General features: G+C 59.6%; 3 protein-coding genes across 3 annotated transcripts; 1 reads left to right on the top strand and 2 right to left on the bottom strand.

Annotated features, from left to right (window-relative positions):
• Positions 1 to 96: 96 nt before the first annotated feature.
• Positions 97 to 4,769, top strand: TM7SF2 (transmembrane 7 superfamily member 2). The gene is made up of 10 exons (XM_060607185.3): positions 97 to 320; positions 718 to 914; positions 998 to 1,052; positions 1,430 to 1,624; positions 1,707 to 1,810; positions 3,206 to 3,325; positions 3,413 to 3,581; positions 3,782 to 3,862; positions 3,957 to 4,079; positions 4,394 to 4,769. Exons 1-10 carry the CDS (start codon positions 269 to 271, stop codon positions 4,552 to 4,554), a joined length of 1,257 nt encoding a protein of 418 aa, XP_060463168.1. The 5' UTR covers positions 97 to 268; the 3' UTR covers positions 4,555 to 4,769.
• A 148-nt stretch (positions 4,770 to 4,917) lies between these two features.
• On the bottom strand, positions 4,918 to 6,349 carry ZNHIT2 (zinc finger HIT-type containing 2). The gene has a single exon (XM_060607186.3). It carries the CDS (start codon positions 6,171 to 6,173, stop codon positions 4,977 to 4,979), a length of 1,197 nt encoding a protein of 398 aa, XP_060463169.3. The 5' UTR covers positions 6,174 to 6,349; the 3' UTR covers positions 4,918 to 4,976.
• A 2,222-nt stretch (positions 6,350 to 8,571) lies between these two features.
• On the bottom strand, positions 8,572 to 9,931 carry FAU (FAU ubiquitin like and ribosomal protein S30 fusion). Its single transcript, XM_060607190.2, has 5 exons — positions 9,816 to 9,931; positions 9,475 to 9,557; positions 9,230 to 9,374; positions 8,909 to 8,964; positions 8,572 to 8,743 (listed from the first exon to the last, which is right to left on the bottom strand). Exons 2-5 carry the CDS (start codon positions 9,547 to 9,549, stop codon positions 8,618 to 8,620), a joined length of 402 nt encoding a protein of 133 aa, XP_060463173.1. The 5' UTR covers positions 9,550 to 9,557; positions 9,816 to 9,931; the 3' UTR covers positions 8,572 to 8,617.
• Between the last annotated feature and the right edge of the window lie 24 nt (positions 9,932 to 9,955).

The raw sequence follows: 9,955 nt of genomic DNA, 5'->3' as shown, positions 1-9,955 counted from the left end.
GCTACCGAGGTGGCTTCGGAGGCCCTCGCGTCAGGCCCGCTCCCGAGAGCCGATTGGCTGGATTGCTGGGCCTGGAATGGGCCGGGGGCGGGTCCATTTAAAGACCTCGGCGCTCGGGCGCTTGTAGTCCGAGCTCGGGGACCAAGCAGGTGCTTGCGTGAAGCGGGCCGATCCTCTGCGTCACCAAGCTCATCTCCTGGGGGATGGGGTGGACGGTGTTCCTTTGACGGACGCTTGCGTGCCCCCGGCCCCGGGTGGAGTGGAGACCATGGCCTATCCTCGGGGCTCCCGGGCTCCGCTGGAATTCGGGGGACCCCTGGGTAATGGGGCAGGCGGGGCTGGGACCAGAGGCTCGGCGGGTACGGGGTGAACTGAGAGATGGGGGAGGGTGCAGGGTCTGAGAATGGAAGGCTTGGAAGGGTATCCCGAGGCAGAGGGGTCTGGTGGGGGGCGGGGGGAGTGTCCGGGGAGACGGCTGCAGGGTGCGGCATCTAAGGAGTGGAGGATTGGACGGAGGATGGGGAGCAGGGGGAGGATCCTTGGGCGAGCGTGGGGGCGGGGACCAAGGTGGAAGCCAGGGAAGGGGCTGAGGGCTGAGGACGGGATATGGAAGAAGGCAGTGGGAATGCTGAGGGGGCCCTGGAGGCAACAGGGCGCCTGCGGGTGCCGTGGGCGAGTTGCGGAGCGGACCCCCGACGCGACCGCCCCCTTCCCCAGGCGCCGCGGCGCTGATGGTGCTGCTCCCCGCCACCATGTTCCACCTGCTCCTGGTGGCCCGCTCGGGCCCGGCGCGCCTGCTGGGCTCACCCCCCTACCTGCCGGGTCCCGACGTGCTGTGGAGCCCGCGGGTGCTGCTGCTGTGGCTCGCCTGGCTCGGCCTTCAGGCGGCTCTCTACCTACTGCCGGCGCGCAAGGTGCGGACTCGGCGGGCGGAGGGAGGGGGCGCCCCCAGAGAGAAGGCACACTCCCCCCTTACAGAGTCCCTTTGTGCCTGCAGGTGGCCGAGGGGCTGGAATTGAAGGACAAGAGTCGCCTGCGCTACCCCATTAACGGTGCCTGGGGGATCCTTGCGCCGGATTTGTGCCCGGTGGGGGTGGAGATCCAGGCCCAGTGGCGATTAGCCCCCGACCCCAAGCTCCGATAGATGCCCATTTCATGCCATGTGCCCAGGCCGACGTGGGGGATCTCACTGTCCCTCTGCACGTCCCTTGTTCCTCCACCCCTACCCGCAGCATTTGCTGCTACTCTGTGCACCAGAGTAGTGGTCGGTGTGACCCACTGAAAGCCAAGGGCAAGGTCCCTGACCTTCCTGGGCTTTGGACTGTGTGTGTGTGTGTTGGGGGGGGGGGGGGCGGTGGGGGTGGCATGGAGGGGGAGAGCAGGGGTGTAAGGGCGCAGCCCCCAGGACTCATTGTGGACTGCGGTTCAGGCTTCCAGGCCCTGGTGCTGACGGCCCTGTTGGTGGGCTTGGCAGTGTCCGCGGGGCTGCCTCTGGGGGCGCTTCCGGAAATGCTGGTGCCCTTGGCGTTTGCGGCCACCCTCACCGCCTTCATCTTCAGCTTCCTTCTCTACCTGAAGGCTCTGGGAGTCCCTCCCTCCGCCCTGGCACCTGGGGGGACCTCAGGTGAGAGGGGGCCCGGTAGGGAGCGGATGGGGGCCGGTGGGGGTGCTTTCGCTCGCGCCTTCATCCCTCGGCTGTTCTCCAGGCAACCCCATCTACGACTTTTTCCTGGGACGGGAGCTCAACCCGCGCATCTGTTCCTTTGACTTCAAATATTTCTGTGAACTGCGGCCTGGCCTCATCGGCTGGGTATGCTGGGCCCGGCTAAGGGGAGGGGTGGGATGGATGAGCTTGCTGAGGCAGGCAAGGCCAATGCTGTGCAGATGTAAACCATTAATCATCCATTCCACAAATATTTGTTGAGTCCACTGTGTGCCCTGGGCACTGCTCTAGGTCCAAGGAGACAAAGGAGAAAAAGTTACAGGAAAGCAAGGAAAAAAAAAAAATCTCTGTCCCCATGGAGCCTACCCTCTATTGGGGAAGGCAGACAAAACAGAAGTAAAAAATACATAGCATGGCTCGGGAGAAAAGGCACGGAGGGAGTTACGTGAGCAGGTGCAACCTTCAATAAAGCAGTCAAGTTCAAGATCTATTTTGAGGACAGGACAGGGTGATGCTATGCTGCCTGCTGGTCCAAGCGGTGCCCAACTTAAGACTGGTCACTGGGTGCGGCAACCTGGTCATCACCAGTGGCCTTGATGACATGCCAACTGTGGTTTTCGGTTGTAATCCCCCATGCTGGACTGTGGTCAAGATTTCCCAAAGGGTCTCTCGGGCAAGGTCTCTCTGGCCTCTGAGGCCATTTCCTCATGTGTGAAATGGAATAAAGTCAGAGAGCTTCCTGCTGAGGTTCTTGTGGGGATTAGAAGCGGGGACGTTAACGGCGACACCAAAGCCACCGCTACCAGAATGGGGCGCTCGGCACAGGCTGGCTGCCACCCAGCCGTTACTGAGTGTTTCCTGGGTGCCAGACTCATCGTGCTTCGTGCTGTCCATGCGTCAGGTCCACTGGTCCTCAGCTCCATAAGGCGGGTCCACGATCATTTCCCACATGGGGTGGGGGAAAGGAGGCTTTGAAGAGGGTCAGCAGCTTGCCCAAGTAGCAAAGCTGAGATTCAAAAGTAGGTCTGTTTTAAAGATTGTGTGTGTGTGTGTGTGTGTGTGTGTGTGTGTGTGTTTTAATGTTTATTTATTTTTGAGAGAGAGTGAGCAGGGGAGGGGCAGAGAGAGAGAGAGGCAGAGAGAGAATCCCAAGCAGGCCCCGCCCTGTCAGCGCAGAGCCTGACGTGGGGCTCGAACTCACAAACTGTGAGATCGTGACCTGAGCCCAAATCAAGAGTCGGACGCTTAACCGACGGAGCCACCCAGGCGCCCCCAAACCACGTCTGTTCTAATCCTTGTCTGTTGCTCTCCCAAAAGGAATATTATAGGATGAGGCAAGAGTCAGCCAACAGGCAGGGAGCACTTCCAGAAGCATCTATTGCAGTCTTTCCCCTGGGTACAGGGCCTGGATCCATTCAACAAAGGCCTGAGGACTGAGAGCTGTAAGGGGAAAGGCTGGCTCCTCTCCCACGTAGGTGCTGCCACCTCCGTAGAGACGGGCTGGGGACACACTGCCCTGTTCTCCTTCCCCCACGACCCCAGGTCCTCATCAACCTGGCCCTGCTGATGCAGGAAGCGGAACTTCGGGGGAGTCCCTCACTGGCCATGTGGCTGGTCAACGGCTTCCAGCTACTCTATGTGGGTGATGCTCTCTGGCATGAGGTGAGGCCCGACTGGGCGGAGAGGCGGGGAGGGCGTTTGAGGACCTCGTGGGGACTGAGCCAGTGTGTCTGGGTCCCGTCCCTGCAGGAGGCTGTTCTCACCACCATGGACATCACGCACGACGGGTTTGGCTTCATGCTGGCCTTTGGGGACCTGGCCTGGGTACCCTTCACTTACAGCCTGCAGGCCCAATTTTTGCTGCACCACCCGCAGCCCCTCGGGTTGCCTATGGCCTCCGCCATCTGTCTCATCAACGGTCAGTCTGGAAGGGGCTCCTCCCCCTGTCATTCGTTCATGTCACGTTTATTCAGCACCTGGTAGGTGCTAAGCCTCAGGCGCGTCTCTAAAGCCGGGGCTTGGGGAGGCCTGGGTCCGAGGTCTCCGGGGCTGTGCGGGGAGGGTCAGGGTCAGGTAGGCTCTAACCCTCAGCCCTGACCACTCCGTGCTTTCCCCTAGCTCTTGGTTACTACATCTTCCGAAGAGCCAATTCCCAGAAGAACACCTTCCGAAAGAATCCTTCTGACCCCAGAGTGGCTGGTGAGCTGGGTTCCCGGGCTGCCATGAGTGAAGTGTCAAGGACAGCTGGGCTTCCAGCAGTCCCCCCGCCCCCTCATGCCCTGTCTCTTCCCAGGCCTCGAGACCATCCCCACGGCCACGGGGCGGCAGCTGCTGGTGTCCGGGTGGTGGGGTATGGTCCGCCACCCCAACTACCTCGGGGACCTCATCATGGCTCTGGCGTGGTCCTTGCCCTGCGGTGAGCGGCTCGGGTGGGCACAGGGCGGGCACCACGCGTGCGAGGGGCAGAGATGGTGAACACAGGAGGCCCAGTCTGGGTGTGGAATGCAGAGCAGGGGTGCGCCCGGTGGAGGGAGCCGTCAGGGAGCTGGGGATGGGCTGAGTGGCCGGGGCTGACCTCCATCCGACCTAAGCTGTGCCAACGCCTGCAAACCGGGACCTTTCACCATAGAGCCCCGGGATCCCCGAGAGCCAGTGGGTGTGGAAACCTCTGTGAACTGGGGCGGGGAGGAGGGGCGCTGCTGAGGGATCACAGCCTCCCCTCCCCCACAGGGGTGTCTCACCTGCTGCCCTATTTCTACTTCCTCTACTTCACGGCGCTCCTGGTGCACCGGGAGGCCCGGGATGAACAGCAGTGCCTACAGAAGTACGGCCTGGCCTGGCAGGAGTACTGCCGGCGCGTGCCTTACCGAATCCTGCCCTACGTCTACTGAAGCCAGCTCCACCGACCCCGGGCGGGGGCCCGTGCCCACCCGCCTGTCAGCGCACCCAGCACCAGGAGCCTGGACCCCTCCCCTGCTCTGAGCTCCCACAGGCAGGGGTGAACAGCCTCAGGGAGGTGCTCCGGAGAGAGGAGAAATGAAGCCAGTGCTTCAATGGGGGTGGAGGGGCTGCTCGTCCTCCTCGGATAAACATCTGGAACCCTTGGTACCACTTCTCTCCCTTTCTGGGGTTAGGGTGTTTAAAAACCGGCTGGGTCAGCTCTGATCTGGGAGAACCTGAGAGGTGGTTTGTGGGCCCCAGGGTTGGGGGTGGGGGAGGGGAGAGGGGGCGGGACAACAGCTGTTACTCAGAAATGGGCACCGCTGCCAGGGCAGACCAGTCGCGGCTTTATTGATGACATAGAGATCCCTGTTCAGCCAGGGAGTTCCTCAATGAGAATTCTTGGAGCAGGTGGCAGGGGGCCTCCCCAAAGCCGCTCCAACTCCCCAGTGAGGGCTGCCACCTCCTCGGCGGCCAAAGCGTGGGCTCGGTGGGCCCTGGCACAGTCTAGAGCCAGGGGCGTGAGGGCCACCTCATTTTCATTGGTCCAAGCCAGCAGGAACTGGCACTTCTTCCGCGCCCGGTAGAGGCGATCTCGCTCTTCGGTAGCCACAGCTTGCCTCCGGGCCTGGCCCAGGGTCCGCGCCAGGTGCCCCAGTGCCGCCAGCGTGTAGCCTTTCTGGTTGGCCGGGCCCTCGCCCATCAGGATGCGGGCGGCCTCGCGCATGGCGCCCCGTGTGCCCAGGGGCCCGGGAGGATGCTCGCCGGCTTCGAGCACCCGGGCTGCGGCCTGCAGGGCTTCCTCGGCCGAGGCGAAGACCTGCTGCGCACCCAGGGCGCCGGAAACGCCGAGCAGCGTGGCACAGAAGTCGGAGAGCAGGGCGTCGTCGCCGCCGCCGTGATACAAGGCAAGAGCGTGTGCGTAGGCGAACAGCACGTTGGGCAGCTGGAAGCGCACGAGCGGCGAGGCCGGGCCACGGCTCAGGCTGGCCAGCGTGGGGATCCGGGTGGGCACGGTGGGCGCGCAGGCCTCGGGGGCGTCTCCGAGAAATGGCTCGGCGTCGGCCTCCTTCACGGGTTCCGGTGGCGCCCTCGCGGGGGTGGGCTCCAGCCCCACGGGGTCACCGCCCGCAGCATCGCCCACCTCCTCCAGGAGCCGCGGCCCGGCCCCGCGTCCCCACCACCACGGCCGCCATGGGGGCAGCAGCCGCCCGGCCTCGCCCCGGCTCAGCAGCCGCTCGAAGGCCGCCTTCTCGGCCGGGGCCAGGAGCTCCCAGAGCCCCGAGAGGCCGCCGGGCGCCGGGCCAGGCCTGAGGCCTGCGTCCTCCGGGTCGTCCTCGGTCTCGCGTTGCTCACGCAGCCGCCGCAGGGCGCTGGCCAGGCGGCTGGGCGAGGCGCTGCGGCCGCGGAGCTCCCCCAGCACCTGGTCCCGGTAGAAGTCTTCGGCGCAGGTGCCATGCGCCCGGTAGCAGCGCAGCGAGCAGTAGGGCACATTACAGCGAGGGCAGGTGTAGCGCGCTGGTTGGGCCTCCCCCGCCGGGCAAAAACCGCACGGCCCGGCCGGCTCCATGGCAACCGGCGCCCCGTGCCACTCGCGAACACGCGAGGCGGCGCGGGGCGACTTCCGGCGCTAAGCGGTTGCTTCCGCCTCCGAGGGAGGCCAACGGGGCGTAGCCAAAGCTGCCGAGGACTCTCGGCAACTTCCGCCCACACTCGGGAGCCAAACCCCACCTCTCGGTCAAGTAGGGCTCGGGCAAGCGCAGGAGCGGGTCCTGACGCACATGCCCCGCCCCGAGCGGTGAGCAGAGAGCGCAAGCGCGCTAGGCGGGAGCTCCGCTGGTACCAGCTCGCCCCCTAGTGGCTCCCTTTTTGGCACCAGAAAGCGCGGTGGCGGAAATTCATCCTCGGCGAGGCACCTACTCTAGGCGGCTAATTGCCCCAGGCCCTCGGGGGATGAGGTGCGTCCCTGCGCTGGGAGGGTAGCCATTCTAACTAGGGGACACAGACAAAGCGGAGTAGAAAAAGGATGTAGACTACTTGGCCTACAATATGTGTGTGTGTGTGTGTGTGTGTGTGTGTGTGTGTGTGTGTGTGTGTGTTGGAGGCGTTTCCCCTCTGGAGAAGAAAGCAATTTTTAAGACTGAACTTGTTTTATTCCCCCTCCTAATCTGTGGTTTATCCAACTTTTAAGGGCAGAATCCACAGTAGGTTCCAGAATCACATTGAGGGGCAGAGATGTGGTCCCTGTCCTAAAGGAGCTTATTTGTGGTCGAGTGGGCGTGATAACCCACACAAACCGTGGCAAGCGTCCTGAAGACGAGCCATGGCACCCATCAAAGTGAGATCTGGTTCTTTAGCCCCTCACCTCACATCTAGTCCCAGCCTCAGTAAGTTGTATTTATCTCAATATGGATCACTTCCTTCCCTATCAAGATCTGGATGGATTTGAGGACCTTCAAGTCTGCTCTTTTCTCTCCATCCTCACAACCACTGGTCTAAGCTACTGGTCCCTTAACTGGTTTCTGTTCTTGCCAGCTGTCCGGAAAAATCAGGCAGAGAAAGTACTGGATCACAAGTCAGATCACATCACGCACTTGCTTAAAACCTTTCCCTGTACTCGGGCGACGTTCCATTGGCACTTGGACTCAAACCCAAACTCCTCTCCACGTTAACAATATCACACAGCTTTGCACACAGTTCTCCTGGCTGGAACTCTGGTCATCTCACTTGACAGGTTGCTTCAGGTGTCACACATCCCATCTTCAGAGCCCTTCCCTATGATGTTATGTCTGCCCACCACCCACTGCCCCTTTCATGACAACACCCTGCTGACTTTGAGGCTCTAGCCCTTGAAACTAACTAGCTTCTGCACTTAGCCCACGAGAATCCAAACTCCTAGAAGGGAGGGGACGTCTTTTTTCTAGAAAGATTACTAGAGATAAAAATAGCCAATATACTTGCACACTTTCTATGTGGCAAGTACTGATCTCAGTCTTTCACATCCTTTATTAGTCTCCACAGCAACTCTGATGATGACAGAGATTAAATAAGTAGTTTGTCAGTCAGAAAATAAATGCAGCGAGGATTAAAACTCAAGGCAGTGCAAGTCTAGATCACGAGGTCTTTACCTCGTTATACTGTATTCCAAGAACAAGCAGATTGAAAAACCTTGTCACAACAAGTGGGTACCCACATAGCTAAGGGACCTTGAAATGAATCCCAGAGAATTCCGCTTCTGGGAACACAGAAACAACCCACCTGACCTGTGATTAGGGGAGCAAAGTTACACAGTGCCAAAGTAATCAGGCAATGCTTTCCGTACAAGCCGCTTTTGGGCAACAAACAGGCCCATCAGATGACCCAGCTCAAAATATCCATACGTCTTGGGTGACCAATGGGCTACTTACAACCAGGCACAGGTACCAAAAAAAGAAAATTCCATACATTCCCCTACCTCCTCACCTTATCCCAGTCCTCCCTCCCTTGCACTGTGTTCAATAAACTTCTATCTCCTTTGTTCTGCCTGGGGTGAATTCTTTACACTGCTTTGCCCAAGTCACTGGCCTCCACCCAATCGGGTCACCCCACCTTTCTAAAGTGGGGACAGGCCAGACCCTTGCCAAGGACTCCACTAAGGCCATACATAGCTGGTCCCAACTCCAAGGGAAGGTCAGAATGGCCTTCCTGATAGATCTACTATTCAAACCCCTCTCCTTTACCACGGCCTCCATAATCCTCCCATGATTCTTGCCACCTTCTGTTTAAAGAACAAAAAAGGACTCGGGAGAATTACCGAATTATTTTCACGGCAAGCCTTTTCTTGTAGTTTGTCACTTTTTGCCCATGCCAGCCCAAGGGTCCCTGCCTCTTCCAACTAGACGGTGCCAAGAAACTAATGAACACACCACCGACCCTGGGAGCCACATATCCTCCCGAAGCCCTGCAAGTGAAGGTGAAACTATGAGATGTCTGGACTAAGTGGCTTTATTGGGGAATGCCAGGATCATGACAGACTTAAGAGTTGGCATTGGGGCCCTTCTTCTTCCCAAAGGTGGGCACAACGTTGACAAAGCGCCGGTTGTACTGCATCCGCCGCTTGGCACGACCTGTCTTCTTCTTCTTCTTCTCCTGCTTGGCCACCTGGGCAAAGGAAGGAACGATCAGACCCTGGTTGACCTCTTCCATGCCTTCCCTCAGCCTAACTCCAGGAAGAAGGCAGACAAGAGGAAAGGCCAAAGGTCTTGGCTTCACTTTGATAGAAGCAAAACAAAACAAAACAAATTCCGAACCAATACTCTCACCTACCTTAGGAGTCTGCCCTCTTACTTTCCCAGCACGGGCCAGGGAACCATGGACTTTACCTGCGATGGTAAAGGACAGCCAACAGTTAGGGGAGCAACAAGGCCCCACCCAGCAGAATCCTCTCTCTCTCAATTCAAGCCTTTATAGGGTCTAATAAATGACTGAAAAGAGAACTAGGCTCTGGCTCAGTCTCCCACGGACCTCTCAGGAGTTCCTTCTGAGGGAGGTAAACAAGAACCACCCTGGATTGAGGACAATGAACTCCACAGCCCACACTCGTTATGAGCTTACAAACAGTTCAAAGGACAATCCTCCCCAACTCACCTCCAAGCATGCGCCCGGCTACTTCCAGGGTGGTCAGAGCCTCCACTCCACACTGACCCAGGGTAGCCTCATCTTCTAGGGGCGTGCCCGCCAGGAGCACGACTTGATCTTCTGGAGCGATGCCCTCCAGAGAGGCTACATGAACCTACCGGGAAAAAGAAGATTCATCAGCGTTCTCGCGGGAGGGGAGATTGAAAAAAAAAAAAAAAAGAGGATGAAGACCAGGAAGCACCAAGCAGCCTTACCTTGATCTGGGCGACCGTCTCCTGGCCGGTCACCTCGAGGGTGTGTAGCTCCTGGGCGCGGACAAAGAGCTGCATGTCGGCGACTGAAGAAAGAAAGGCTTGTATGAGAAACAATGCTCTAGAGGGGTCGGGGGATGCGTGGCGGGCCGGGGCCGATCGCTCTGGGATTTAGGTGGTCGCGGGATCTCACGTGGGTAAGGCCGGGCCTTTCAGGGAGGTCGGGTGGGGAACAGAACTTGGCCCTCAGAACAGCCCCTCTGCCTCTACTTTTCCCGTGCCCTCTGATCTCGCGGCCAACCTACTGTTAAGCTCTCCAGATCCAGCGGGGGCCCAAATCTTACCTGAACTACGGCCACCGCAGCCGTAACCACGAAGATGGAGTCGAGAAAGAGGAAGGAGGAAGGGCTCGCACGTCCTCACCGCCTGCTGCGTGCTACGTCACTGCTGAGCGACCGCGAAGGTCTCTGGCTTTTGTACGGCC

Source organism: Panthera onca, chromosome D1 (assembly GCF_046562875.1).
Source record: "Panthera onca isolate mPanOnc1 chromosome D1, mPanOnc1 haplotype 2, whole genome shotgun sequence".
NCBI lineage: Eukaryota > Metazoa > Chordata > Mammalia > Carnivora > Felidae > Panthera > Panthera onca.
This window is presented reverse-complemented; position numbering and strand designations above follow the sequence as displayed.